Raw genomic sequence first — 25255 nt, 5'->3', positions numbered from 1 at the left:
TTAGAAAGATCTCTTGCAGCGTCAAAGATCACACACATTATTGGAGTTCATACAAATAGCACAGGCAAGGTATTGTGAGCGAGAAAGTAAAGTCGGAGCAACTCCGAGAAATCGGGGCCGCTCTAATGCGGAGACAATCTGGAGCAAATATGAGGGGAACCTTTACAGCGTGGGGTGCTACTGATTTATAGCAACATGCCAACAGGGTCTACTTACACTGAGAAGTTTAACTCGAGATCATTCCAATCTCCTCTCATCTCACACGCTGTCATATGACTCATTTGAAACAAGAACAATGAATATCCTCATCACCGGAGCCGCCGGATTCATCGGCCAACTTCTCGCAACAGAACTTCTAAACGACCCTGCATACAAACTCGTTCTCGTCGACATTGTTGACCCTCCAATTCAATCCGGCGTAAAATACCCCCAAAACGCAAAAATCATCAAAACCGATCTAGTAGCGGACAACCTCGAGACATTGGTCCATGAATCCGCCCCTGATGCCGTATACGCATTCCACGGAATCATGTCCTCAGGCTCCGAAGCCAACTTTGAGCTCGGGATGAAAGCAAACGTCGACGCAACTCGTGCTCTACTCGAAGCTCTCCGTAAGAAAGCTCCTCCAGGTGTACGGTTTATTTATTCCTCTAGTCAGGCTGTATACGGTCAACCTCTACCCAAGACCGTGACGGATGAGGTTATACCAACGCCCGAATCATCCTACGGCGCAGCAAAGCTTATATGCGAGGCATTGGTTAATGAATATACTCGTCGAGGATTTATTATGGGTTTCACGCTCCGATTTCCTACCATCTCAGTGCGACCCGGGAAACCAACTGCAGCGGCATCTTCGTTTTTATCCGGTATGATTCGGGAACCCCTAAATGGACAAGAGGCAATTATCCCTCTTGAAGATCGATCTTTTGAGTCATGGCTCTGTTCTCCTAGGACACTAGTGCGGAATTTGATATTTACTCTCTCTTTACCGGGAGATTGTGTGCCGCCTCATATTCGCCAGATCAATGTTCCAGGGATCTGTGTGACGATTCAGGATATGATGGATGCACTGGAGAAAGTAGGCGGAAAGGATAAATTGGGGTTGCTGAAGGAAAAGGAAGATCCGGTCATTAAAAGGATTGTGTACTCGTGGCCGACGAGGTTTGATAATAGTCAGGCTATTGGATTGGGGTTTCAGAGGGATGAGTCGTTTGAGCAGGCTGTTAGGGATTTTAAAGAGAGTGTGGAGAGTTGACATTTCACCAGGTCGTACGAGATCAATGGTGGAAAAGCTCCATGTAAGTAGATACATCCATCAATCATAGACATAACTAAAATAATGTACAAGAATCATGCAGTCAATCAACAAATATCCCACACCTGATCTCCCATAGCAACCAAACGATTAAACAACTGATCCCTCGTCTTCATGGCTGTAATATGGAAATTCTGCTTCGGATCTTTCCCTATAATCCTCAATCCATCAATAACTTCCTTCTCAGTCTCTGCCCATCCAACAACAAGTTTCCCCTTCCAGCCCATTCCACCCAATTTCTTCAAATGCCGTATATCCCTGACAGGCATGGCGAAGAGGACCCTCTTTGCATTCTCGATAGTTGGGGGCTCGGTACCAGGTTCGGTGGTGAAGAATAGGACAGGTTTTTCTTTACTAGAGTCAATTACAAGACATCCCTTCTTACCCTGATATCGACATTGGAAATCCACAGGTCCACCCGGCGTTGCCTTGGAACCTTTCTTGGGAAGAATGCCCAGATGATTCTTTGCGTGTCGATAACCAAGAGTGGCGAGTGCATAGTATGTAGCCAGCTTAGTCTCAATTCCAGTAGCAGTTGTCCCCTTGAAAAATCGGACCATGGCAGGTAGGAAACCCTTCTTTTTGGATCTCTTGGCTTTCTCGTTGGTAGCGTCTGGCTCGGTGGCTTGTTTGGTCATGATCGGATCCGGTCTTACAGCACTTTCAATTTCGGCTCGAGATGCGTCCAAGGGAATATCTTCGTGAACAGATGCGGGCTTTGAAGGTGCTTGTTCGAGGGATATTGGAGGTGAAGGGATTGGTGTTCCGTTTACCTCTCCGAGACGAAGAAGGGTGATGGTAAGTTGGGCATTGGTCGGTACACCTTTGAGGATAGAACTATGTACAGTCAGTATAAATGTATGATCAGAGGGAATAGATGTACTGACTTTCTAAGTTCCAAAACCTTCTGCCAGCGTGGGAAGCGGCGATTGAGGTACTTGGCACCTCTGATGAGCACTGGGTCTCCAAAGAATACAAAACCGAACATGAATCCGCTGGTTTTGACGACCACGTAAGAAGTTAGGAAGAACGAACCCAAGGCCATTGGAGCTAGAATAGCGGCAAGTCTGAGCCGAGCTGCATATTTTGGGAACGGTGTAGTTGGAGACAACGCGCTGTTCAACTGTTTAGCCTTATAAAAAATATGTGGAAGACGCCCGGGTAAACATACTTGCCAAACCGTTCGTACGTATCAGTTATATCACCGAGAATGTGCATCACTGGCTTCATCTTTGTCCAGACAGCATCCGACATTGGCTTCTTCGTCTTGTCATGTTTCGTAGATGGAATGCCTCCACCTGCAGAGTCTTGTAAATCACCAACTTGAGAAGCTACATCCGTCACATCCGGAACTTTATCTTCCATGGGAGCATCGTCAGGGACTGCTGGGTCATGTTTTCCTGCTGCGCTTCCTATGGCAACGCCGGCGACGCTGCTGACTAGGTTACTGGCCTCTTGCTCAACTGCCTCGCCACGATATCGTTCTGGAGCACCCGTGAGACTATCTTTGGATCCGAGAACGCCGGCTCTTGGTTTCTGGACACCGCCAGTTTGGGAATCCACCAGCGCAATAGGCGCAGGGGGAAAGAGAATTGAGCGACTCGATGGATAGAGAATCAAGACGATGACAACAGACAGAATCATAGGCACTATAATATCCAATAGCCATGCTACAAAATAAGCCTATTGTAAACATTAGCCATGACCTTGCCAATGCCTTGAGCGATCATTACTCACAGCACAAAAAACAGCTGTGCGTCGTTGTTCGCGCCATGACCTGAGTCTAACAATGTGTTTCCAAAGACTCATCAACCCAACAATAACAGTCATATACAGCCGCTCAATGTTTGACCGGAGCTTGTCGGGGGAGAACTCCTCGTCATCGACAGGGTTGAGATCCAAGTTATCAAGAGGTAGCGTAGACGCAGCTCTAACATGGTATACTTGCTGCAAGGATATGTTGTCAGTCCTCATCATTACTATACATTAAGCTAGAAACATACCTTGTTAAATCGTCGGATCAACATATACAAATCCTCATTCGATATTCCGACGATAATGGGTTCGTCAAACTCGTCCGGCTGTTGTCGCCAGCCAATGTCAGAGGTGGCTTCATCACCTGGCAATTTGCGAATCAAGCTGGTTTCTTCCACCTCGGCGTGCGCTAGAGCATGACTATCTGTTGGGGCGTCGGTCTCACTCTTGATGATGTCGACTTTGTTGATGTCGGCTGTTACATTGCCTATGGTGTTGGTCGGACGCTGGCCGGATGAGGCTGTAGCGGGAGTGACGTTTTCCGATACCATGACAGATACCAACCATTCACGAGAATTGAATTGATTGATGGAATATAAATATGATCTTGAATGGGTGCAAGTGTATAATTATATCTGCAAGAAATAGTGGGCAAGGGGTCGACATCATCACTATACAAGACCTAAGTTAGATCTGTGAACCCTGACTCAATATAAATATATTGGTTAATAGCTCTCAGATCTCCTATGATGTTAATGTCAATAATGGTCAAATCATATTGCAGGTTAGAGATCAATCTGGGTCCCGATCTGAAATCTTGCAATTGACAGAGACAGGAGATCGGCCAATGGTATATATAGCTTCAGGATATATCATACTATGTGCAACGCAACTCAGCAACCTCATGAGTCATGATGCAAGGCATTCTAACCTTCAATGATTGACATCAATTCGATCAGGATGTTATTTTTGAAGAATATGTTCTATCTCTGCTTTATAAAAGACGTTCAATATGACGTAGTTTGCACATCACGTGACCTTATCGCTAGCGTGTTCGCTTTACGCGTAGCGCGAAGTCCTTTATACGTCTTCCCCTGACACTCTCGGAGACAGGTACGAGGACAAGTGAGCCCTCGCATCTAAATAAATGGCCGACACATGTGCCAATCCACTCCTCCTGGGCTGGATCAAGGAATGGCTTGACCAGGCACGAGAGCGGAACTCAAAAGGCTTCACAGTGTTAGTCTAATATCCCTAGCGGGTCTATGGGATCTCTGTATTGACTATTTACAGCTACAAGAAAGCCTACGAGTCGATGAAAGCTTGTCCTTTAGAATTCAGTCATCCTTCAGAAGCTATTCAACTAAACGGCCTAGGGCCCAAACTCTGCGACAGACTCACGGAAAAGCTCAAGGAGTACTGCGAGCAACATGGCTTACCCATGCCGGAACTACCAAATAATAAGAAAAGTCAGAAACGACAATCCGGAGATGACCTTCCGCTTCAAGACCAGCCCGCCAAAAAAGTCAAGAAAGCCAAACCATACGTCCCTGCTTTGCGTTCTGGAGCCTACGCTTTGATACTGGGTCTGTCAACAATGGACGAAAACTCGTTGCAAGGAATATCCAAAGCGCAACTAATTGAAATCGCTCAACCGCATTCTGATTCGTCGTTTACGGCTCCTAGTGATCCTACCAAGTTCTATACAGCATGGAACTCGATGAAGACGCTTATACAAAAGGAGCTTGTCTACGAACATGGACGACCTCTGAAAAAATACGCCCTCACAGAAGAAGGATGGGAATGTGCAAGGCGGATCAGAAACACAAGTGCGGTGGGCCTACCTCTAGGAAATCAACCGACACTGTCTTGCGGACCGAGTATTCCTAAACCAAATGGTACGCTCCAGAATAACGACAGGGCTTTCACTTCGCTTGACGACGATCTCGAAATCCAGGTCTTGGATGATATTGACCCAGACCCCGCTGCACGAAGAAAAGATCAACCTCGGCTTCAAACGTCAACCCATACAAAACCGATCATCTTACCGCCGAACAGTTTCACAATTGAGCTCATACTAGACTCCCGCGAGGTTCGTGCTAGAAATGATCGAGATTACATATCAAAAGAGCTGGAAGCAAAAGGCATCACAACCCAAGTGCGAGCGCTTGAACTTGGCGATGCAATGTGGGTTGCTAAATGTACAAAGCCAGACTATCTAACTCGACACGGCGAAGAAGGCGACGAGGTGATGTTGGATTGGATTGTAGAGCGCAAAAGACTCGATGATCTGATCGGCTCTATAAAAGATGGACGGTTCCACGAACAGAAGTTTCGACTTCGTCGCAGCGGTATTTCAAATGTGGTCTACCTTATTGAAGAATTTGCCGTCTCACACTCGTCTGCCAATGCAAGTGGGAATGTTCCGAACTACCAGGACGCTGTGGCCTCGGCCATTGCATCAACACAGGTTGTCAACGGTTATTTTGTCAAGAAGACGAAGAACCTGGACGACACTATACGATACCTAGCGCGAATGACATTTCTTCTTCGCAAAATGTACGGCACTGACGCTCTTCCAGCGTCCTCATTGGGATCGAGTCAACCAAGCCGTAGCAGCGTCAAACCGAAATCAGTAGCCCTAATTCCTAGCTCCAACCTCTCATCTTCCGAATCATACCTTACGACCCTTCGCGAACTTCGGTCAGGCAGGTCCTCCGAAACCACAACCTACGGCGTATCATTCTCAACCTTTTCAGCACTTACATCCAAGTCCGACACTCTAACCTTACGAGATGTATTCCTCAAAATGCTCATGTGTACGAGAGGCATTACTGGAGATAAAGCATTAGAAATACAACGACACTGGCGTACACCACGAGCGTTTATGGAAGCTTTTGAAATAGTCTCTTCGTCTGCGACAAATCCTCAGGAAGCCGCGAAAGCGAAAGAAAAAATGCTCACAGATAAGATGGGGAATCTAATTGCGAGGAAGAGGATCACTAGTACTCTGAGTAGAAAGGTGGCTGAAATTTGGGGCGAGAAGGAATAACTTCTTTTGGTCTTGCAATTTTACTGCGAGCGACCTTCAACTTTTACTATCAAGATGTGGACGTTTGTTTCTATTTTCATCCACTCCGCAGTGCTTTCTATTGATCTACTTACTAAGCAGTCAACATGCTAAATAACTATACGTCCTCAAATACTCAACCAACGCCATGATCGCCATAGCCTGTCCATACGGCATTGCGGTGATCGGAATCTCCCTATAAAAATCCAGACTATGACCCATTGCCGTCCCAAAACTGGTATTTTGAAGCTCTCCACGCGAATCAATCGCACTCAGTACCGCCTGAATTGCCTTTTCCGCCGTGCCGCGATACTGATTGCCTATATATCGCTTACGTTGACCCTTGAGCATGCCGTATGCGAATCCGGCGGTGGCGGAGGCTTCGACGTATGAACTCTTGTCCGCTTGATCAATCAATGTTCGCCAATATCCCGATGGATGTTGGAATCTTTTTAGAGCTTCGCATTGTGCGTCCAATGTATGAATCAGATGTAACCGGATAGGATCATTGATATCGAATTCAAGCAACTCCAGGATCTCCGGTATGACAATGGTGATCCAACTGTTTCCACGAGCCCATCGGGCTTGTGCAAAGCTGTGTCCTCCACCTTTTGCATCATCAAACTCCCACCCATGGAAAAACAAACCGGTGCGAGGGTCAAATAGGTATTTGATATGAATCAAGAACTGTCTCTTAGCTTCTGCCACATATTCTGGCCGACCTAGCAGTTTTCCGATCTTGGCTAATGGTAAAACAGTCATCATCGAAGTATCATCCCATGGTTGTTGCGAATTCACAGCGTTATAGGTGATGTGCTGCATTCCACCGTATTTTGTTCGCGGCAGGTCATACATTGCCCATTCGGCCCATGAATCGAGCCACGGCAGATAAACCATATTTCAAGTCTTTTCATAAACATATGCAAGCGTGAGAAACACGGCCATCGTGTTGATATTCTTGGTTGTCCCTCCTTCGGCAAATCGAGCTGCAAACCAATCTTCGATGATTTTCAGCATAGATCCGTCTCCCGTCATCTCGTAGTATTTCCAGACTCCGTACAAACCGATACCGTGCGTCCATTCCCAGCCAGCCCATGATTTGGTGTCGATCACGCGCCCGTCTTCTAGATACAGCGGGAATTTGCCTGTCTCATCTTTGATGTTTACGAGATTGTCAATTAAGAGTCTGATTGCGCTGTGGACGTCTGCGGCTGTTGGTTTTGAGGCGGACATTGCTGTAACCCACGGTGTTGATAAAGATCGGTCACTATCAGGTATCTCTTTTTCCCAGATTCAAAAAGATTATGAAGAAAAGGGCTAAGTGCGCTAGCTAAACTAGTTGGTGAACACGTTAATCCCCTCTTTTATAGAAGGGTCTACCAATCTACCGAGGCCGGGGTATCACTACCCCGAGTTCTCCCTCTCCTCTCCCCCACCAACTCAGATTCGTCTCGAATCCCACGCCACAATGATCCCCGCTTGAGATGATTGTTTCAATCGATTTGGCTTGAACAGTCTCTTGGCCTGGAGAAGTCATTTCCGTCTTTTACAGTTGGAGGCTTCTATTGGCAGAACTATGACAGCTGAGCCCCTCTTCCCCGGCTTCTACAAAATAGGGTCCGTGGGCTATAACGAAACAGAATACCTCTCGGGACCAAGGTCAATATATCCAGAAGTGAGTTTGACCTAGAGATGAAGAGCGCCTCCAAATTATTAATCCAATTCAGTATTAACAGATCGCATGCTCTTCAGTTCCAAATTATATTCATCCAAACCGATAATAGTGGAAATATGGAGTGGCCTTCCTCTCGTTATGGCCAGGTTCTACTGTAGTACGGTACTTCCGGCTCACGACATGTATCTACATCGCCGTGCTGATTGTCCAATACCCAGCCAACCGGGTCATTCAGCAGAGTGCCTTGGGGCGAGGGTCAATTGCTGGGGCATTGTTCTCGCATACCATGCAGCATGTATTAATTTTGCAGGCTTGTTTACTGTCCGAACTCTTCTAGGTACATTTGAATCTTTTATCATTCTGTCAGGTCATGTGACGCGAACTAAACCGTACCGTAAATGGCAACAACCGGAATGGTGACTTCCTCTTATCGAACTACCTTCTGGTCATTTTAACTATCACGGAATTCTCATCTCATCCACACAAGCATCTGTCATTGAGAATTCCTGGAGCCTTTGGAGCAGCTTCGAAAAGGACTAGATCCTCATCCATTCAGGAACTATCGACAGTTGCGGAACCTTTTAAACGATCGCCAGTTAGCATTATATGCTGACAAAACACGAGAACGATTCCTTCTGATTACTGAAGCTCCAAAAAGCGAGGCTTCTAAGCTTAGCGACGATTCCTACCCAGAATATTCAGTTGCTCGATTTTGCTACAATACGATCACTCGAATTCTAGTTGTTAAGGTCATGGCTAGCCCTGCCCATGAATTAGTATAAGAGAATTTGAGCATTGCATATATGAAGAACTCCTTGAAAATGAACCTTACCAATGAGGTTGATTCACTTGGTACCACTTATGGGAATTGGAAAAGAGAGCAGATGAATGTCGGGTGCCTAGGGCTCAAAATAGACGACTTCAAGCTATTTTCGAAATTTGATTATCTGACTCTGCCAGACGCTTAGCTATCGATGCTCGAGGCTGGACTGAAACGAGAGGCTCGACGGTAACACTGGCTCATTACAATGTCTGTTAACCGAGACAATCTTCATTTTACTATCCAACACTGGGAAATCAACAATACGCAGACCCCCGCTATGATTACTCGAAATAGACCCAGGTCTGCTCATCTAATTCAAGAAATCATCATCAGTCGCCAAAATAATATGACTAATGTTTCGGGAGACTTAACTTTGCCTTTTAGGCAATTTGTTGGTCGTGCTAGTAACCCAAACACAGCAGAAAGAGATCTCTTCATCCCTCGTCAAAGACTCAAAACACTTGCAGGAAAATTTTGGAGGATACAGCATATGATGGCCTGATGGGAAACAATCGCACCATCAAATCCTGGCAGGCCATCTCCGTACTGCACGGCATCATCCTCATCATAGTCATGCCGGACTCACCCATGCGCACAAACCACTTCACTGAAGAAGAGAAACACCTCATGGTCGAGCGCGTACGAAGCGATCGTACGATATTACAATACCAGACTTTTCGTACCTATTAAGTTAAAGAAACCCTTCTTGATCCGCAGACATGGTGTTATTGCGCCATTCAAGTCTTTACCACATTACCAACCAGCGGATTGGGGAGCTTTGCCAATATCATTATCATTTCTTTGCACTTTATGGTTTGCAGACCCATCTGCTTTCTATGTGCTTGGGGCTTATATTATTGTTGTGCTTTTGACTTCAACATGGATCGTTAATCGGACTGCTCAGAATCTGTCGGCAGAAAATATGCCTATATTACACATAAATTACCACCCCATTAACGGTGCCCCGTTTTTGGTCGAACGGTATATTTTCTGGCTTTCAGAATCTTCTAATTCCGTAAGTTAAGCCTCGAGAGCCCCTCTTCAAGCCATAACCAAGATTTCATTCTAACATGAATATATCATTCCGACAGGTTGGTGGTGATCCAAATATGATTCATGCCTTTGAGGGTCGTACTGACTGAGGGAATGTGCATTTTCGCTATGTCTATTAATCGGGTCATAAGGGCTGGTACATCTCGCCCCCCTCCACGCTAGACGAGCTTATAGTGTTCACGCGCATAAGTTCGTGCAAACCAGGAACTGACTCTCTACGCTGGCTGGTGCTATACCAAACAGCGGCGTGGTCACTATGCAAAGCTTACCTATCCTGATCCTTCGCCCATAAGGTAAGCTAGTAGTCACCACTAGCAGCTAGAGATCACCTATAAGAGGCAATAAGGATAAATATTTATAGCCGAGCGTACCCCATATATCTCAGAAAGATATAGGACAAGACATTATAACATTAACGTCTTTACTAAGGTTCGGGAGCAAACCCCCATCTCTATTAAGGTACTTCGGGGTCCGAGGTGCCTAAAAATAAAGAATAGACACCAAATCAGCAAGGATTAGGATAGTAGCGAGGAAGGCCTAGAAAGCAATAGACACCGCTAAGGGTAGGGTGTTTCCAATAATATACATCCAACCTTAGTACGGCATCCAAAACCTATCCCGGTGGGAGTGGCCCTAGGCAAGGTTCGATTCCTGTATATGGCGCTCTGGTGGACAGCGGCACCTCCCTTAGACGGCTTAAGCTCACTAATAAAAACAAATTCTACGCCATAAGGTTGGCTACATGTAGGGAGGATTAGCTGTGCATTTGAATTTGATTATACTATATTTCAGGATCAACTATTACATCTGATGTTCCAATGCTTGCCTGTGGGTATATATGCGTGACTTCAAAGTTGTATTATGAAAGTAACAAATCAAATCAAATCGTCATGGCAGCAACCAGACTGTAAACATAAAATGAAAATACCATAACAACCGGGATATCATATTTCATCAACATCAATCATCAAAATCACGTCGTAGCAGAAAAAGGAATCATATTAATGCGTCCAGCGCATCATTATCTCCATGGAAGATCGGCCTCCTCAATTCGAGTGCATGTCAAATACGGTAAACCTCCAATACCACCGTCTCCAACTCCGCTTCCCCCGGAGCCTCCGCTGTGATCACTTCCTTTGAGGTCCAGCTCAAGGAAGTTTCTTATCAGAGGTTTCACTACTTCTCGTGCTAGGCGCTTGATTTCATCCATCTTACGTTCGAAGCGCTTGAAGTTATCGCGCGTGTAGAGCGATTCAGATGTAGATGAAGCCTTCAGTTTGAGAAATCGTTTGAGTTCGTCGTGAGGCAGATAGGCCTCTGACGAGGACGAACCAATAAGTCTATAGACGCGACCTGAAGGGATAGGAGTGCCAGCGGAGCGTCGAGTGTCAGCACTGGCGGAAACAGACCGACTCTCTCCCGAATTCTTCAATATAGGTGCCGGCGGTGGTGTTGTATTCTCGACAAACCACTGTCGAAAGAGAGAAACCGCAAGCCAGTCTAGGTACGCATTAGACGGACTGACGCGTTCACCTCGAGACGTTGTCAAGGTGAGACGGAACAATTTAGCATCAATTCGAGTTTTGAGATCCTCTAAGTCATCAACCTTATCCTCGATCAAATCCAGAACAGTATCAGGCAAGGGTGAGAATGAACCATTATTCAGCTGGGCCTGTGCCGCTGGCCATTGTCCAACCACATGTATGAGGGCTTCCGTGAATATGACACGGCTGCGAGCTAAATAACCCAACTTGAGGTAACTCGGGGGATACTTTGCAATCTGCTTGAATAATCGAGACGAAAACCGGAGCAAATGATGGTCGATACGAGACCCAACCACCCCGAGCGCATCATACATGTCCGCCAGCCCGAGCAAAGCTTTGCATTCCGAGTATGCAGTAGCAATATTCACACTATTCAAGATCGGTGCGAAATTATAGAATATCCGAAAGAGGTTGTCATAATCGCGAATAAGTGGATGCGTCTGTGCATCCGGTACCACGGCATTCGAAGGTATATGCACAGCTGATTGCATGCCGGCGAGGTTGGCTACAGATCGAAAGAATCCTGCTCGCGGTGCAACTGGCTTTGTAATCGATTGAGGTGGTGGGATGGAGTATGACGACTGTACTGCGAAGATCGGATCGGACGTCGGGGGCTATCATATCAGATCAGCATGCTAGAATCACAGATGATGTGTGTTGTTCTATTTGAAACAAACCTTCTGAACCAAGATCGGATCTTCGTCCGACTCTTTATTCTGCCAGTCGAGTTCGTATCTCCATCTTAGCTTCGGCGGCATAGACGACCCCTGCGCGCTACCCCGGCGTGACAGAATAGAGGAACCATCTTCAGCAATGCTCTGCAAACTAGGATCGGAATCGACAGCAGCGCTGGCTGACTCTGCCTGGGCCTGAGAACGCGACCATTCCTCACTAGTACTTGCTTCGAAGAAGCCCGAGCATTGCGATAAGATAAGACGATGTAGCAAATATCGTTTTTCCTGTCCTCCTGCTGCAATGACTATTTCGACGTCACCCGTATGCGCAAATATTGGGAATTCATTTTGCGCGGTATACGAAGATCCACCGTGATGCGACCGACCATGGCGATGCCGTCGACTAGAATGTGAGAGACGTGACGAGGACGAAGCTGGAGGAGGAGCGTGTGTACGGTCAACTGTTTCCGGATAGGAGACCATGGCCATCGAAGTCTATCTGAGTAAGGGCGCCAGTCTCCTTACTCAGGCATCGTCAAGACACGAGACTAGGATTGTTGGAAGTAAAGACCAGAAGACGGAAGAACGTAACGACCTTGGCACATGTGACTCCAGCTTCCCCGCAGTTGCGCTCTCCTGAGCAGACTGGAAGACGCGTCGAAGGAAGCACTCGCTAAGCGAGAGACTATGAGCGAGCGTGCGTAGAAGCGAAACACACGATACAACGGGGTCGAGAATCAGATGAAGCGACAGAAGAAGAGGTCAAAACAAGACTCGGCTCGGACAACGCGTTGGAGGATTTCCAGACGAAGTTTACCAAATCCGAGAAATGTATGGGAGGGCTGCATTCAGCCAATTATGATTGCGTGTTTCGCGGCTAATGCGGAATAGTGGGGCACATGAGGCTGTGTACAGTACATTTATGGTTTGTGATTGGTCAGTTGCCGCAAACAGGCCTCAGGCCATAATAGCTCAGGTGGCGATACCGACTAGTCCTGATTTGGATGCCAACTCTAACATTTTGCCAAGGTATCTGATAGAAGAAAAGAAATTCTTGATGTGATATGAGAACTATCCAGAGCATGTGAGTATCTCCCTAAAGAGACTCATGCAGTCAAAAGGCACGTGCGCGTAGAGGATTGCAAGCCCGGCCGCGGTCTTAGTCGCCATATTATGCCTGAGGCAGCCAATGAGATTTCCCGGCCCCGCCGTCTTTGTCAATGGCAACTCGCCATCGCTGACTGACTCAACTGCAACAACCTGACAATAAAATAAGCATTCGCACTGAACTCTCGCTTATTAGACACAGCTTCATAGCAGGGTGTATAATTCGTGCCGTCCATCTGGGATGGCGTCGATTGCAATACAGCAGTAATCGACTCGGCCCTTATCATGACCAAAGGATGCTACACTTGTCGCCGACGTCGAATTGTCTGCGACAATGGATTTCCTACCTGTCGCAAGTGCCGCAATGCCGGCAAGGAGTGTTTGGGTTATCAGAAGCCCTTGGTATGGGTTAAGGGAGGAGTCGCAAGTCGTGGAAAGATGATGGGTCTGAGCTTTGATGATGTATCTGGTCCTTCTCAATCGAGCGGCAATTCCTTCGTTATGTCGTCCGGAGCTGGAATGCATTCTCAATCGATGTTACCGTTCGATTCTGTGAATGGGGATGTAGATTCTGCAATGGATCAACATCATGGCGCTTTGGAGCACTCTCCACACTACCAGACAGAAACTCCCATGTACTCTCTCGTCGACCCGCTATTCCAAGACGTCAATAAGACCTCAAGATTCTACATAAATATATGTAAGTTACGCTTCTTACGCTTCTTGACTTATACAAGGCATCTAATCGAGCTAGTCAATCATTTGAGCGTTCGCTGCCTCGCTCTATATGATGAGGTCAGAAACCCCTACCGCGAACTAATCCCCTACATCAACGGGTCTCCCGTGTTAGCGGATTCTCTGGCAGCTATCGGGGCATTACAATTCATATACAAGTCCGAGGACTACGGACGATCCCTTATCAACGCAGCAGCGGGTGATGAATCATCGCTCAGAGCAGGAATGTCACTCATGAAACCCCGAGATAGGAAAGTATATGAACATTTCCTACGACTAAAACAGCGCGCATTACACCAGTTATCTACAGAAGTGTCGCATTCCACGACACGCATTGATGACCGGACGGTTGCAGCCATGTTTGTTTTGATACTACTTGATGTGATCGAATCCGGCAACACATCCTGGATGTATCACCTTGAAGGAGCGAAGAATATACTAAAAAGCAGATTTTCGGATTTTAACCGAATCCCCACTACAGACGGGATATATTCGTTCGTGATTGATTCTTGTTTGATAACGGAGATTATGGGTTCAACTCTGGCGAGACCTGGAGTCCTGTCCAGGCCCTTTTTTTCACCGAGTATGGGTTCCGCCGTGCTCAAACGCCTTGAAAAGACCGCGTTTGTCGGCTGTCCAGCCTATCTCCTAGACGTGATCTTCTTCGTTCATGCACAGCGCTATTCTGAATCGGACGAGAAGACAGCAGAGTACTCGTTATCATTCCTGTCTCCATCTGGAGAAGCGACTCGAGCCGAATCACCGCTCGCAGTCCTGCGCCACATTGATTCCTTTGACGATCGCGAATGGGCCGAGGAAATGCAATCATATCTGACTCTACCAGATCTATCCGCACGACTCGCTCTCGCCCGAGCCTACAAGGCGGCAGTCCACCTCTACGCTCGAAGAGTACTCTCCAAAACAAACGCTTTCGCATCCGACTGCGCCTTGACAACAACAACAACAACGGATACTATACTACGAAGTCGACGAACAGTCGAAACCGAACTTATCCAAAACCTCCTTTCCATCCCACCAGAAGACGAACATTTCAAATGTCTCATATGGCCTACTTTCATAGCCGGTGCCGAAAGTTCATCCCGCGAACAACGCGCGATAACCTTACGGCTTTTGGGATTCTTGTGGAATGGAGTTTATAGTTTGAATTTGCAGAATGCTGCTTGTGTGTTGAAGGTTATGTGGGATAAACAGGATGAGAGACGGCAGGCGACTGCCGATCGACTCCCTGATGAAGAGGAGGAAGAAGATGATGAAGGGTTCGATTGGATCCAGGAACTTGATCAGTCGAGTACTGATTGGCTATTTATATGATGGCTTTTTTTTCTTATGGAATTCATATGATTATTTTTCGGGGCGCACATACTTTCAATGTCTATAAGTTATGGGAGGATATCCCACGACAAGCCTGAGTTAATAGTCTCCTACACATGTATATATTGCAGTCGATTTCGCATAGACTTATTTTTTAGCCATTTACAAGTTCACTCTGAAACTGTGTCGAAACATCTTCATTATACCTAGACCACCAATGCAGCGCCAACCAATAACTCAAGCATGGCTTTAAATACCTCAAATCGATCGAGTTGAAATCGAAAAAGAAATACCTTGTCCCCTCCGCTAAGCAAGGGCAGTGAGCAAGACGAGGTCAGAAAAGAACAAATCAAAATTTGTATGCATCGATATCAGGAGATTTGGAGAAAAAGATCAACGCCAGCCGAGGGGATTCTCATTTGCTATGCAGATATATAAAGGAGAAGGAAAAGACAAAGAAGAAAAGAAGAGAAGAAAGAAGGTCCAGTATAATGCAATATGCTATCAAGTATTGGTAGCAATGGAAAGAATAATGAGAGGCCAAGAAAGGGGAAGAGTCAAGGGGTGAAAAGGTAAGGATGAAAACGGTACGCATGCTTTGGATAAGGACTTGATAAAAAAGTAATCCATCATAATAATTTCTCTAACGCTCAATCAATCAAATAGTGAAATCCCAAGCTTTCAAACTTTCAACAACTTTCAATCTTTTTTCAATGTTCAACTTTCGGAGGAAGAGGGTATCAGAATGGGATAAAGTGTATCAATGATCAATGATGAGTAAAATAAAAGGAAAGAAAAAGACGAAAAGAGCGTTGATGTTATTTTGGTTAAGGTTAAAAGACTGCAGCCAGGCCATTCTTGGAATGTCTTTTGCTGAATCGCTTCTTTCCTTTGAGTGAATCGTTATCTCCTGAATTCTTCTGGAGAGTTGCTCGCATAGACGGTTGGACTTCGGTTTGTAAGTCTGAACTGTGGTCTAATGTGTTTGCCTGACTTGAAAATCCAGAGGAGAGATCGCGGTATTCATCGCCAGAGTATGTGCTGCTTTGTTGTGACATGGCCAGTTCTTTGGCCCGGTCTAGAGTATCAATCCATTCCTGTATTGAGTTGGCCGATGAGGTGGCGCTGGAAGAGCTGCTTTTCGGCTCTTCAAATACGAAATGTTTATCGCGCTGTATGATATATTAGTCTTTGCATTCCACATATATAGACCGTCTGCGTGATATTGAACTCACCGTGTCAACAACCCAAGATGCAGCGCCCTTGGCATCTATCGTACTCTTATATGTCGTTTTAGGGGCTAAGAGTGAAATTTCCAGTTTTACCCTTTTCTCGTCCCCGCCAGCGGCAGTGAGGATAATTCGCGCTTGAGACGTAATCATCACAAGTCTCTGCTTCTTCTTCGTCGTACTTCCGCCAAAGAACCGGGAGAATTTCCTGTGTGTTTCCGAATCTCCATTCCCGTTGCTTCCTGGACTGTGGGAAGCGTGAGAAGACAAGACAGTCAAAATGCCCAGCTTTAGAATTCGCTCGTTATCTCTCTTCAGCACTGGCGACCATTCAATATCCAGTTGACTGGGAGGAGGTAGTTCCGTGATTACGCGCGGATACGCTCTCGTCGTGGGCATTCCACCAGAAGCGGCGGAAGAGATGTTCGGAGGAAAGTTGTCCTCATCACCCCCACCAGATAATTTGATGGGCTCTCGTGGTGGAGGAACGTAAGCTTTCAGGCGTGGCGCTTTCTGCTTCCACAGTCCTCGTCCCCATGTGATTCCATCAAAGAACTGGTGATTCTTAATGTGTTCGATGGGGAGACGACGTGCCGGATCCAATACGAGCAATCTCTCAACGAGATCGCGGGCCACAGCAGGAAAACCTGTAGGAAACTCGTACTCCAGAGCAACGATTTTTTGGAAAGTCAAGTACTCATTGGCGGCCTTGAAGGGTGGACGGCCGGCAAGAAGCTGGAAGATGATACAGCCAAAAGCCCACAGATCGCTGGCCTTGCAGGCGTTTTTATCGGTGAGCAATTCCGGGCTAACATACTCTGCAGTCCCAACAAATGAGCCTGCTCGCTCTTGTTCTGGAGGGTCAGTTGAATCCAGTGATGGAATGTCGCCAGAGCCATCTTCGCCCTTCTTTGATGTATCAAGGATTTTCGCGGTCCCGAAGTCGGTGATCTTGGTATGCATTTGACTATCCAGTAGGATATTCTCAGGTTTAAGATCTCGATGTATAATCCCTCGTTTGTGCATATAGTCAATTGTATCCAGAATCTGAGCTCCATAGAACTGTGTGCATTCTTCGTCGAATGTCACCATGCGCTTGAGAACTCCAAGAAGTTCTCCACCTTTACAATAGTCGAGTACAAAGTAGAGCGAGCGTTCGTCCTGGAAAGTATAATACAGTCGGACAATTCCTGGGTGATCGGTGAGACGGTTCAACGCATCTTTTTCCACATTCACATATTTAACCTTCTTCTCCTTGATAATATGTCGCTTATCCAAAATTTTGATCGCGTATTCATTGAGTGTCTGGCGGTCGGTCCCCAGACAAACCGTACTATACGATCCCTCGCCCAAGGTCTGCCCAAATGAAAAGTCCCGCACACCCTTCTTGATATACCGAGATACAGTCCTTCCATTGGCATCCACTTCTTGCCTTATACCGACTGCAGCTCCCCGATCCTGCCATTCCTCGCTACTTGCAGGCGGACCATTTTCCAGCGCATAGGGCGAACCTATGGGATTGCCATGTCCCATCCGCGAGCCTTTTCGGTTAGGAACAGGGCCATTCCCGGCGAGATATTGGGCGTGTTTATACGATCGGTCGCTATGGCTGTTATCCCTTGATGGCACTCCGGCTTGAAGGGCCGCGGAACCGCCTCTCGAGTCTGCACGGGACATCTTTTCGGGTCCGGACGTGGAAGAATCGGTACGTATACGGTAGTTGTTTAAATCTCCTCGGACAGCGGCCGACGCGGATCCATTCGCGTAATGGTTATGCACATGAGTGGATGCAGAGCGCGGTATATTCTGATGGTGTTGACTCGAGCTTGGATTCTCGGGTAAGTAAGCAACTGACGAGCGGTAGGCGGCATTTCGGTGGGAGGAAGTAGTCTCGACAGGGGGAAGAATTTGAGATCTGTATGAACTCGAGAAGTCTGGCGTTGACTCTGGTACATGCTCAGATTTAGACCCATCGTGTAATTGTAACGAGTGGACTGAACTTCCGAGGTAGTCGTGGGTGGATTCGTGGTCAGGAGGAAGTCTGGTTTGTGAGGACGATGGGACCGACTGGGTAGGTGTGCCTGACCCTATCGCATCTTCTGAGTTTAGAGAGGAATCATCGGGGTTAGCTATCCTCAATCCGCCCAAGGACTGCGATAAGCTTAGGTCGCCGTCCATCGTGATATCTCTGGGGTGGCTACTAAATAGTGGATAGCTTTCGGAATGATAACCAAGGACAAAAGTAGGGAGGATTGCGTCGACGGATGGGAACTCGGGGATCGAGGATACTGAGATATACCCAGCCAGATGGCACAGATAGGATGTACCTAGGCTTATGGCGGCGGTGATGGCATTGGCATTGGCATTGGACGCATGATACGGTGGAACGCGAGACTGAATGAGGATGACGGGTGCGGTTTGGAGGAGTCGACGATGAGCGGGAGTCTGGAAGAAACAACGGAGCCAAGCGTGGCTGGCGATAACGATGGGCAACGAAATGCAAGCGGAGGAAGTCGAGATACGGCGGGAATTGACAATATTAGCGAGAACAAGACAGCGGATGAAATCAAAAGAGTGCTGGGAGTCGCGAGTGAGTGAGTTGAGAGAGGGAAAGTGTAGGCGACGTCCTTCAGGTACGTCGTTGTGCTTAATTTGGGGCCCGCGTTGGAAAGGGGGGGGGGAATGGGACACGCAACCTTTGCCGCCTAACTGGGCCCTCAGTTCATACCAAAACATGCTATCATTTACCTAGGTATCTATCTTATTTATTATTGCGATCATTCGGTTGTTATTCTCATACATGCCATCATGATATATCAGTGAATGGCGCCTCATTAGTCCTAAGTTGATCAGGCATTAATCTATGCACTTCAGGCACAACCTACGCCCTGGTATTTGGTCAACGTTTACAAAGTATCCATAGCACACATTTGTTTCGAAATCAGAAGGTGACCGATTACTCAAACCCGTCCGGCATCCACTGTGGGTGAACAAGCAGCTCAGACAGGGCAAGCAATGTGGCGCAATGCGCGAGTTACGTCGACGGCTATGCTACTGCCTACAGACCTATTCCAAGCTTGATTCTGAGACATCAACATCATCTGTGAGGCGATTGTGCATATGCCAGAGACTCGAGAGCGACGCAGCTGGGAAGAAGACGTTGTAAATAGGTAAGCCAGGGCTTGGCAGGGCTATTTTTGGGTATGGATACGTGATAATCGATGGAGTCGGTTATCGTGGTCTTGGATCGAGCGATGCGCGAGAAGATGGTACGACTGTCGAGTATCGAATGTCAAGCGCTGACATGGGGATAGAAAGTAGAGAGTAGAATAGAAGAGAGAAGAGAGAAGAGAGAAGAGAGAAGAGGAAGAGGAAGAGACACAAGGCTCCTTCCAGCTAATTACTCAAAAAGGCAGGAGCACAACCACCATGCAGTCACCAGCTTCTCTTTTCTGTTGCAGTCTCTCTCTCCAACTAGCAGCTATACAAACACGTATCTACAGCATTACAGTATTGCTTCAGCTATCTACCTACCATGTTGCGGACTCCGCCAACCCAGATCTCCCTATCCGAGTACGAGGTCCTCCAAACCATACAGTCAATCTATATCCAGAAAGCCATGAGTCTTTCTCTCAAATACTACGGCACGGAAGGGGAAGGAGAAGCTGAATATTATTACGACTCGTCATGTACAAGCCCGTCGACCGAGTACACCACGTCCGAATATGACAAACTAGCTTGCGAGGTGGTGAAACACTATCACGACGCGAAGATCTACTTGAATTCGTTAACCCCGGGTTCTCGCGGTGTGGCTTTGTCCGATTCGGATCTCTCGTTATCTGATTATCCTGCCCAACTTCGCGCCATACTGAGCACTCGCACTGTTGGCCGCATTGAACGTGACGATAGCGAAGGTACTGTGACATCAACATATTAAGCCACAAGCTTCACTACTAACTAGGATCAAGAAATATATGAAAATGCCACAGAAATCCCGGAATCAACTCAAGCATCTTCAACGCCTCTGATGGAGCCATCTGCGGAGACGTCACCTCCAGCAACGACCATCCACTCCCCCAGATCTCCAGATCCGACTCCCCGAGCCCGCAGGGTGAGCAGGGTGCACAGGTCAGGGCATCATGGAATAGTCCCTGTCTTGCAGGTACAAGTGCCATATTTTCACGAGAGAATATCGGACATGCTTCTATCCGATTATATGGCCGAATGGCAAAGTGGACCACCCGGCAACCTTCGAGATACTTATTCCCGTCTTCCGCTTAGACGAGACCAACAATCGAATTGGGGTCGATATGTGTTAGGGCAACTATCCAAAGACACCTCGAGGAACACGGAAGTACAGTCCGCCGAAAACTGGCAAGACGAAAATATATGCCCGACAACCCATCCACGATCAAGGAAAAGTTTGCTGTTAGAAGTGATTGATCAGAACGACGAGGAGCGTGATGACGAAGAGTCCCAATCAGGTGCTGAATAGGCAGATGGACGGAATCAAGTTTCGAGGCTACATATGTTGTTATGAGTGTAATACTACTCCCCATCGAAGAATACCATGAATAAATTAGTACCTTGGCGCAATCCTCCACGGCATCATAACCTCAGAAATTCTCAATATAACTAGTTAAATAAACTGTTATAAATCTTTGCACATTGAAATAGATATATCCATGTATTGTATCTAAAAAAATTGGATAAGAACAAAAGGGGGTTTAAAACGGTTAACTAATCGATGCTCCAGTCCATGGTCAATAATGTCATTCATCACACGCGCAAAAGGCGTTCCTTAAAAAGATTCCAACATCAGCAAAAAAAAGGGGGGGTAGAAGAAGAAAGGGAAAATGACAAAGGAAATCTAGCATAAAATCTTTCAGAAGAATTGTCAAGAAAAGTCATCCTTTTCATATATTCCAACACTTTCTTCCTTGTCCTGAATTTACTTCTTCTTGGCGAAGACCTGAGCACCATCGACGAGACGACGCTCAGTGTTCTGTCGGCCGTTGACGAAATCGGGGTAGTTGAGGGTCAGCTCGACGGCACCGTTGACAATGTTGTCAACAGCCTCGACACCAAGCATGAAAGAGTGGTCCTGGTTACCGACCTCATAGCGCCAGCTACCGAAACGGCCACGAGACCAGATGCCCTTCTCTTGGAGCTTAGGAAGAAGCTGGGTGAGAGCACCCTCACGCTCCAAGGATGGGGTAGGATATCCGTGGTCGAATCGGCGGTGGTAGGTAGAGACGATTTCATCTCCAGGCTTGAGCATCTCAGTATTAACGAGGCCCTGGATGGACTCCTTTACAATGGTCTCAACGTCAACAGGCTTGTAAGATGACTCAGAGACCTCCAACATGATGGACCAGTAAGGACCGGCCTTGGGCTCACTGCTGGCAGGTCGGGAACCATCGGCAAGTTGCTGAGTAGGGAGCTTCTTGGAGGCGTCAGGTTGGTTGTATGGGGAGTAGTTGGAGAAGATGGTGGCACGGTAGAAGGGGCAGTTGTCCTCGGGGAAGTAGAGCTATTTTGGATTGTTAGTGAATTATTCATCTTCAGCCGCGCGAGAAAAAAAAAAAAAACATACCCAGCACTTGTCGCCAATGCGCTCGGGGCGCTCTCCACGAATACCAACACCGATGACGTGAGTGGAAGAGTAGAAGAGCTCCTTGGTGTGGTCGATGAGTTCTTTGTCACCGATTTGCTCGCACAAAGCATCAACAGCCATGGTGGAGACGAGCTTCTCGTAACCGACAGTGGTACCATCTGCCAAAGTGACAACCTTGGAATTGGGGTTCACTTTGGTGACCTTGCCGTGTTCACCGAAGCGAGTCTTCTCCTTGGGGAGAGTGTTGGCGACGGCAATCCAGATACCACCGGTACCATCACGGGCAGGGAAACGGAAAGTAGCGTTAGGACCCCAGTTACCGGCAGTTTTGTTCAAGATGACATTGGTGGTCACAGCCTTGACATTAGGGGCGGCGACACGCTCACCGAGCCACGAGCATTGCATCTATCAGAGCAGTCAGCGCCGTTGCACAGGGTTCGACTCGACCGTGTTTCTTTACCTTGGTGGTGGGAACAGCCCACACTTTGAAGTTGTATGGTCGCATGAAAAGATCAGCGATACCGACACCCATTTGGCGGATAATCCACTCGTCGAAGGTCTTAGGCTTTGTGTTAGAGACGCGAGCTTCCAAAGCGGCGTCAATCATGCCCTCAATGCAGCGAACCTGCTCGTGCTTGGGAAGCATGGAGATGTTGTTTTGGAAGGGGTAGGGAACCCATTGGCCCTGGCAACGGACGTAGGAGATACGCTGGTGAGTATACCAGTCGTCGGGCTTGGGGAGAGCCTCATCAATGCAGTCATCGAAGTACTTGTAGTGGGAGAAGATGACGTGACCGCCGACATCGTACAACTACACGAGAGATATTGTTAGAAAACCACCCTCTTGGTCTCGCCAGGTTCCCTGTACTTACGAATCCCTCAGGAGTGACATCTGTTGAGGCGAGACCACCAGGGATCTCATTCGAGTCGACAATGAGCCATGATGGGCCGTCCTGTATTCATCATTAGTTTCGCTTCTTCGAACCCCCTATTTTCTTTCCCTTTTTCCTTCTCTCTTTTTTTTTTTTGGTTTGTTTTGTGGTTTCCGGCGGGTGTAGCGGGGAAGTACGTACGATCTGATTCAAGCGCTTTGCAGCACCAAGACCAGTAGGGCCTGCACCAATGACGAGAACGTCAACAGTACTGTGCAGCACAGCAATTGTCAGCTCTTTAATTGTCCAGGTGATGATGAATCGACATTTAAAGAGGGGGGAATGCGCTCACATGTCTGGGTGGCTCATCCTGCCTTGGAGAATATCCTGGAAGCTGGGCACACGTTGTAGAGTTTTGCGGGCGATATTAAGCATAGAAGAAGACTTTTCTCCGCTGACGGACGCAGCAACAATTTATTAGACAGGAGTGGTTTGGGGATGATTGAAGGAGGAAGAGAGTGTCTCAGGAAAAGGAAAGAAAAAGAGGAAGCTGTTGCACGGGAAGGAGCGAGGGTGCGTGCTTGCCTGTGGGGGTGGGCGGTGTACTAGTACTATTTGTCTCCAGCTGGATCTCTCCTTTTTCGCCCTCTGTCTCTCTGCGAAAGTCTTGACTGTCTGATTATTCCACTTTCTGATTGACTGGTGCTTTAGTTCGAGAAGACGTGCTCCTGTTATTTGACAACTACAGGTCGGGTCGAGTGGAGCTGGCGTTCTGGGTCTGGGAAAGGGGCAAACCCATCGAGTTCAGACCACCTTGACAACATCTTCACTTTCACCACTCTGTCTCTACATGTGCCTAATGCAGAAATCTAGCCAGTCACAATCGCCAATCCGGAATACTAGTCTCATCTCATTCTCGCCCCGATTGAGATTCGACGTTGACAGCCTCGTGCGAGACCGGATTTCCACTTGTCGTATCTTTCGGTCCCCTGAGTCTGGAATTTTGGTGCGCCACCAATTTCCTAAATTAATTCTAACCGGGGGCTTCTTGAGCCTTAAACATCGCGCACGGGTTCCTCGCCAATAGCCTCAACTCTCTACATTGCACGGCATTGATCATTCTATCAATCTTATTCTGGACCGTCACCGTTTCTGGAATTCTGCAAGACGGTAGTCTATGAACAGGGACAGGAACACGATACATTCCGATGCAGAAGATCTAAGCTCAGTGCTTGGCAATCACAGCGCCGGAAGCGGCTTTGCCAAGCATTGTCCAGCTACGTACATATGTATCTATGTAGTGTGATACGGAATTGCACATGGCCACGACGATGTCGTGTATCTTTTATCGCATCCAATAACGGCTGTTTGCAATACATGGCAAATGTGACGGACGGATTGGCTGTAGCGGCTACTGAACTACGATCGACGTGCTGCCGTCAGGGACTCAGAGCTAACCAATGGCCTAGAGTACCGCCAGGACCCTTGTCAGTTACATTCAACATAAAACAGAGAGGTACGTAAGTTAGTAACGAGCCTGTGATCAGGGATTGCTTGGGGTGGTATCGTACTCTATCTCCCCTGGGCAGTGAAGACAATGTGCTCCCTCCATCGCGGTAACTACGGAAATGAAGAAACAACAATAATAGTCAGCATTGAGCAAGATTTATGACTTTGGTCACACTGGACTACCGGACTACCGACCCTAGGATCATCTCGTGAAGCCGCTCGGTCGATCTCTGGGTCAGTGGATTATATACCGCCGAGTCAGGGAGTCCTCCGTAAAATCATTCATCATCGTTTCCCTATGTAAAACGATGGTGAAATTGTTGGTCCCACTGATGGACGTACCGCAAGGATTTTGTATTCGTCACCAAAGAAGTCGATCAACGAGTGTGTCCGACCAACCTATCTGTTCTCCATTCTTTTTGTCGATCCGCTGGAGCGATCTTATTTCGTGGTCATGTGACCTCGGATGAGATGCGACCCATAAGGCTATGGCAGGATGCTCCATAGGGACGTCAGCTCTAGCCTCTCGGTAGTTTCTGCACGAAATCATCGGCTGAGAGTTCCCCCATGGACTCAAAGTCAAGAGTCAAGATGTCTGAGCACTGTGAGCAGGCTTGAATAGGAGAGATTTGACACGATGTTCACTAAGTTAGTCTTAAGCTTAGTGCTCTTAGTCATGATTAGCCTCCGTTAGAAGATAGCCAGCCAGCTCCTGATTGGCCATTCAGCGTATGAGGCTTAACCAACCAAGTTACATTAGTACGGAGTAGACGAATCAATTACGCGTCTTTTTATTGACACGTCCTGCTGATCTCTGATCGGTGCCCATAACGCTCCATAACAAACAATCGGGATAGTTTCTTAGATCGAATCGGCATTGAAAAATTCAAAACTCCATACCCATGGTTGTTTGGACTTTGGGAGCTGAGTCTGACATTGATTCTA

General features: G+C 47.3%; 10 protein-coding genes across 11 annotated transcripts, besides 3 other annotated features; 5 read left to right on the top strand and 5 right to left on the bottom strand.

Moving 5' to 3' along the window:
- The first annotated feature begins 39 nt into the window (after window positions 1-39).
- TSTA_031380 (nucleoside-diphosphate-sugar epimerase, putative) lies at window positions 40-1381 on the top strand. Its single transcript, XM_002480267.1, has 2 exons — window positions 40-1298; window positions 1349-1381. Exon 1 carries the CDS (start codon window positions 296-298, stop codon window positions 1253-1255), a length of 960 nt encoding a protein of 319 aa, XP_002480312.1. The 5' UTR covers window positions 40-295; the 3' UTR covers window positions 1256-1298; window positions 1349-1381.
- Window positions 1363-3621, bottom strand: TSTA_031370 (uncharacterized protein; the record flags this gene model as incomplete). The annotated part of the gene is made up of 5 exons (XM_002480266.1): window positions 1363-2152; window positions 2203-2430; window positions 2487-2998; window positions 3053-3262; window positions 3319-3621. The coding sequence occupies 5 exons, from the start codon at window positions 3619-3621 to the stop codon at window positions 1363-1365; spliced, it is 2043 nt and encodes a 680-aa protein (XP_002480311.1).
- A 545-nt stretch (window positions 3622-4166) lies between these two features.
- Window positions 4167-6155, top strand: TSTA_031360 (DNA repair protein Mus81, putative). The gene is made up of 2 exons (XM_002480265.1): window positions 4167-4309; window positions 4364-6155. The coding sequence occupies exons 1-2, from the start codon at window positions 4218-4220 to the stop codon at window positions 6120-6122; spliced, it is 1851 nt and encodes a 616-aa protein (XP_002480310.1). The 5' UTR covers window positions 4167-4217; the 3' UTR covers window positions 6123-6155.
- An 87-nt stretch (window positions 6156-6242) lies between these two features.
- Window positions 6243-7373, bottom strand: TSTA_031350 (glycosyl hydrolase family 88, putative; the record flags this gene model as incomplete). Its single annotated transcript, XM_002480264.1, has 2 exons — window positions 6243-6956; window positions 7080-7373. The coding sequence occupies 2 exons, from the start codon at window positions 7371-7373 to the stop codon at window positions 6243-6245; spliced, it is 1008 nt and encodes a 335-aa protein (XP_002480309.1).
- Window positions 7374-8843: 1470 nt separating this feature from the next.
- TSTA_031340 (uncharacterized protein) lies at window positions 8844-9328 on the top strand (the record flags this gene model as incomplete). Its single annotated transcript, XM_002480263.1, has 2 exons — window positions 8844-8938; window positions 9106-9328. The coding sequence occupies 2 exons, from the start codon at window positions 8844-8846 to the stop codon at window positions 9326-9328; spliced, it is 318 nt and encodes a 105-aa protein (XP_002480308.1).
- A 1156-nt stretch (window positions 9329-10484) lies between these two features.
- On the bottom strand, window positions 10485-12398 carry TSTA_031330 (uncharacterized protein; the record flags this gene model as incomplete). The annotated part of the gene is made up of 2 exons (XM_002480262.1): window positions 10485-11849; window positions 11913-12398. 2 exons carry the CDS (start codon window positions 12396-12398, stop codon window positions 10713-10715), a joined length of 1623 nt encoding a protein of 540 aa, XP_002480307.1. The 3' UTR covers window positions 10485-10712.
- A 779-nt stretch (window positions 12399-13177) lies between these two features.
- Window positions 13178-15261, top strand: TSTA_031320 (C6 finger domain protein Acr-2, putative). Its single transcript, XM_002480261.1, has 2 exons — window positions 13178-13716; window positions 13771-15261. The coding sequence occupies exons 1-2, from the start codon at window positions 13302-13304 to the stop codon at window positions 15081-15083; spliced, it is 1728 nt and encodes a 575-aa protein (XP_002480306.1). The 5' UTR covers window positions 13178-13301; the 3' UTR covers window positions 15084-15261.
- Window positions 15262-15265: 4 nt separating this feature from the next.
- TSTA_031310 (serine/threonine protein kinase, putative) lies at window positions 15266-19048 on the bottom strand (the record flags this gene model as incomplete). The annotated part of the gene is made up of 2 exons (XM_002480260.1): window positions 15266-16255; window positions 16319-19048. 2 exons carry the CDS (start codon window positions 19046-19048, stop codon window positions 15917-15919), a joined length of 3069 nt encoding a protein of 1022 aa, XP_002480305.1. The 3' UTR covers window positions 15266-15916.
- Window positions 15521-15564: a sequence feature (CT-rich).
- Window positions 19049-19631: 583 nt separating the features above from the next.
- Window positions 19632-19691: a sequence feature (CT-rich).
- Window positions 19692-19795: 104 nt separating this feature from the next.
- Window positions 19796-20909, top strand: TSTA_031300 (uncharacterized protein). Its single transcript, XM_002480259.1, has 2 exons — window positions 19796-20226; window positions 20281-20909. The coding sequence occupies exons 1-2, from the start codon at window positions 19848-19850 to the stop codon at window positions 20805-20807; spliced, it is 906 nt and encodes a 301-aa protein (XP_002480304.1). The 5' UTR covers window positions 19796-19847; the 3' UTR covers window positions 20808-20909.
- Window positions 20910-20982: 73 nt separating this feature from the next.
- TSTA_031290 lies at window positions 20983-23492 on the bottom strand. Of its 2 annotated transcripts, XM_002480257.1 has the most exons (7): window positions 23408-23492; window positions 23154-23255; window positions 23003-23072; window positions 22802-22882; window positions 22390-22740; window positions 21909-22334; window positions 20983-21845 (listed from the first exon to the last, which is right to left on the bottom strand). In XM_002480257.1, exons 2-7 carry the CDS (start codon window positions 23234-23236, stop codon window positions 21264-21266), a joined length of 1593 nt encoding a protein of 530 aa, XP_002480302.1. In that variant the 5' UTR covers window positions 23237-23255; window positions 23408-23492; the 3' UTR covers window positions 20983-21263. The 2 variants fall into 2 exon arrangements, with proteins under 2 accessions (XP_002480302.1, XP_002480303.1); XM_002480258.1 differs by lacking the exon at window positions 23408-23492 and having other exon boundaries at window positions 23154-23326.
- Window positions 22922-22967: a sequence feature (UNKNOWN FEATURE KEY polypurine).
- Window positions 23493-25255: the final 1763 nt, after the last annotated feature.

This window comes from Talaromyces stipitatus, genomic scaffold, assembly GCF_000003125.1.
Source record: "Talaromyces stipitatus ATCC 10500 scf_1105507295541 genomic scaffold, whole genome shotgun sequence".
In the NCBI taxonomy this organism is placed as follows: domain Eukaryota; kingdom Fungi; phylum Ascomycota; class Eurotiomycetes; order Eurotiales; family Trichocomaceae; genus Talaromyces; species Talaromyces stipitatus.
The sequence above is the reverse complement of the archived record's forward strand: the minus strand, read 5'-3'. Positions and strand labels throughout refer to the sequence as shown.

Coding starts and splice junctions, on each gene's coding strand:
- TSTA_031290 (XM_002480257.1), bottom strand. CDS start 23,236: ATGCTTAATATCGCCCGCAAAACTCTACAACGTGTGCCCAGCTTCCAG. Junction 22,335..22,389: donor GGGCTGTTCCCACCACCAAG/GTAAAGAAACAC, acceptor CTGCTCTGATAG/ATGCAATGCTCGTGGCTCGG. Junction 21,846..21,908: donor GCATTGGCGACAAGTGCTGG/GTATGTTTTTTT, acceptor AATCCAAAATAG/CTCTACTTCCCCGAGGACAA.
- TSTA_031380 (XM_002480267.1), top strand. CDS start 296: ATGAATATCCTCATCACCGGAGCCGCCGGATTCATCGGCCAACTTCTC.
- TSTA_031300 (XM_002480259.1), top strand. CDS start 19,848: ATGTTGCGGACTCCGCCAACCCAGATCTCCCTATCCGAGTACGAGGTC. Junction 20,227..20,280: donor TGAACGTGACGATAGCGAAG/GTACTGTGACAT, acceptor ACTAGGATCAAG/AAATATATGAAAATGCCACA.
- TSTA_031320 (XM_002480261.1), top strand. CDS start 13,302: ATGACCAAAGGATGCTACACTTGTCGCCGACGTCGAATTGTCTGCGAC. Junction 13,717..13,770: donor AAGATTCTACATAAATATAT/GTAAGTTACGCT, acceptor TAATCGAGCTAG/TCAATCATTTGAGCGTTCGC.
- TSTA_031360 (XM_002480265.1), top strand. CDS start 4,218: ATGGCCGACACATGTGCCAATCCACTCCTCCTGGGCTGGATCAAGGAA. Junction 4,310..4,363: donor AACTCAAAAGGCTTCACAGT/GTTAGTCTAATA, acceptor GACTATTTACAG/CTACAAGAAAGCCTACGAGT.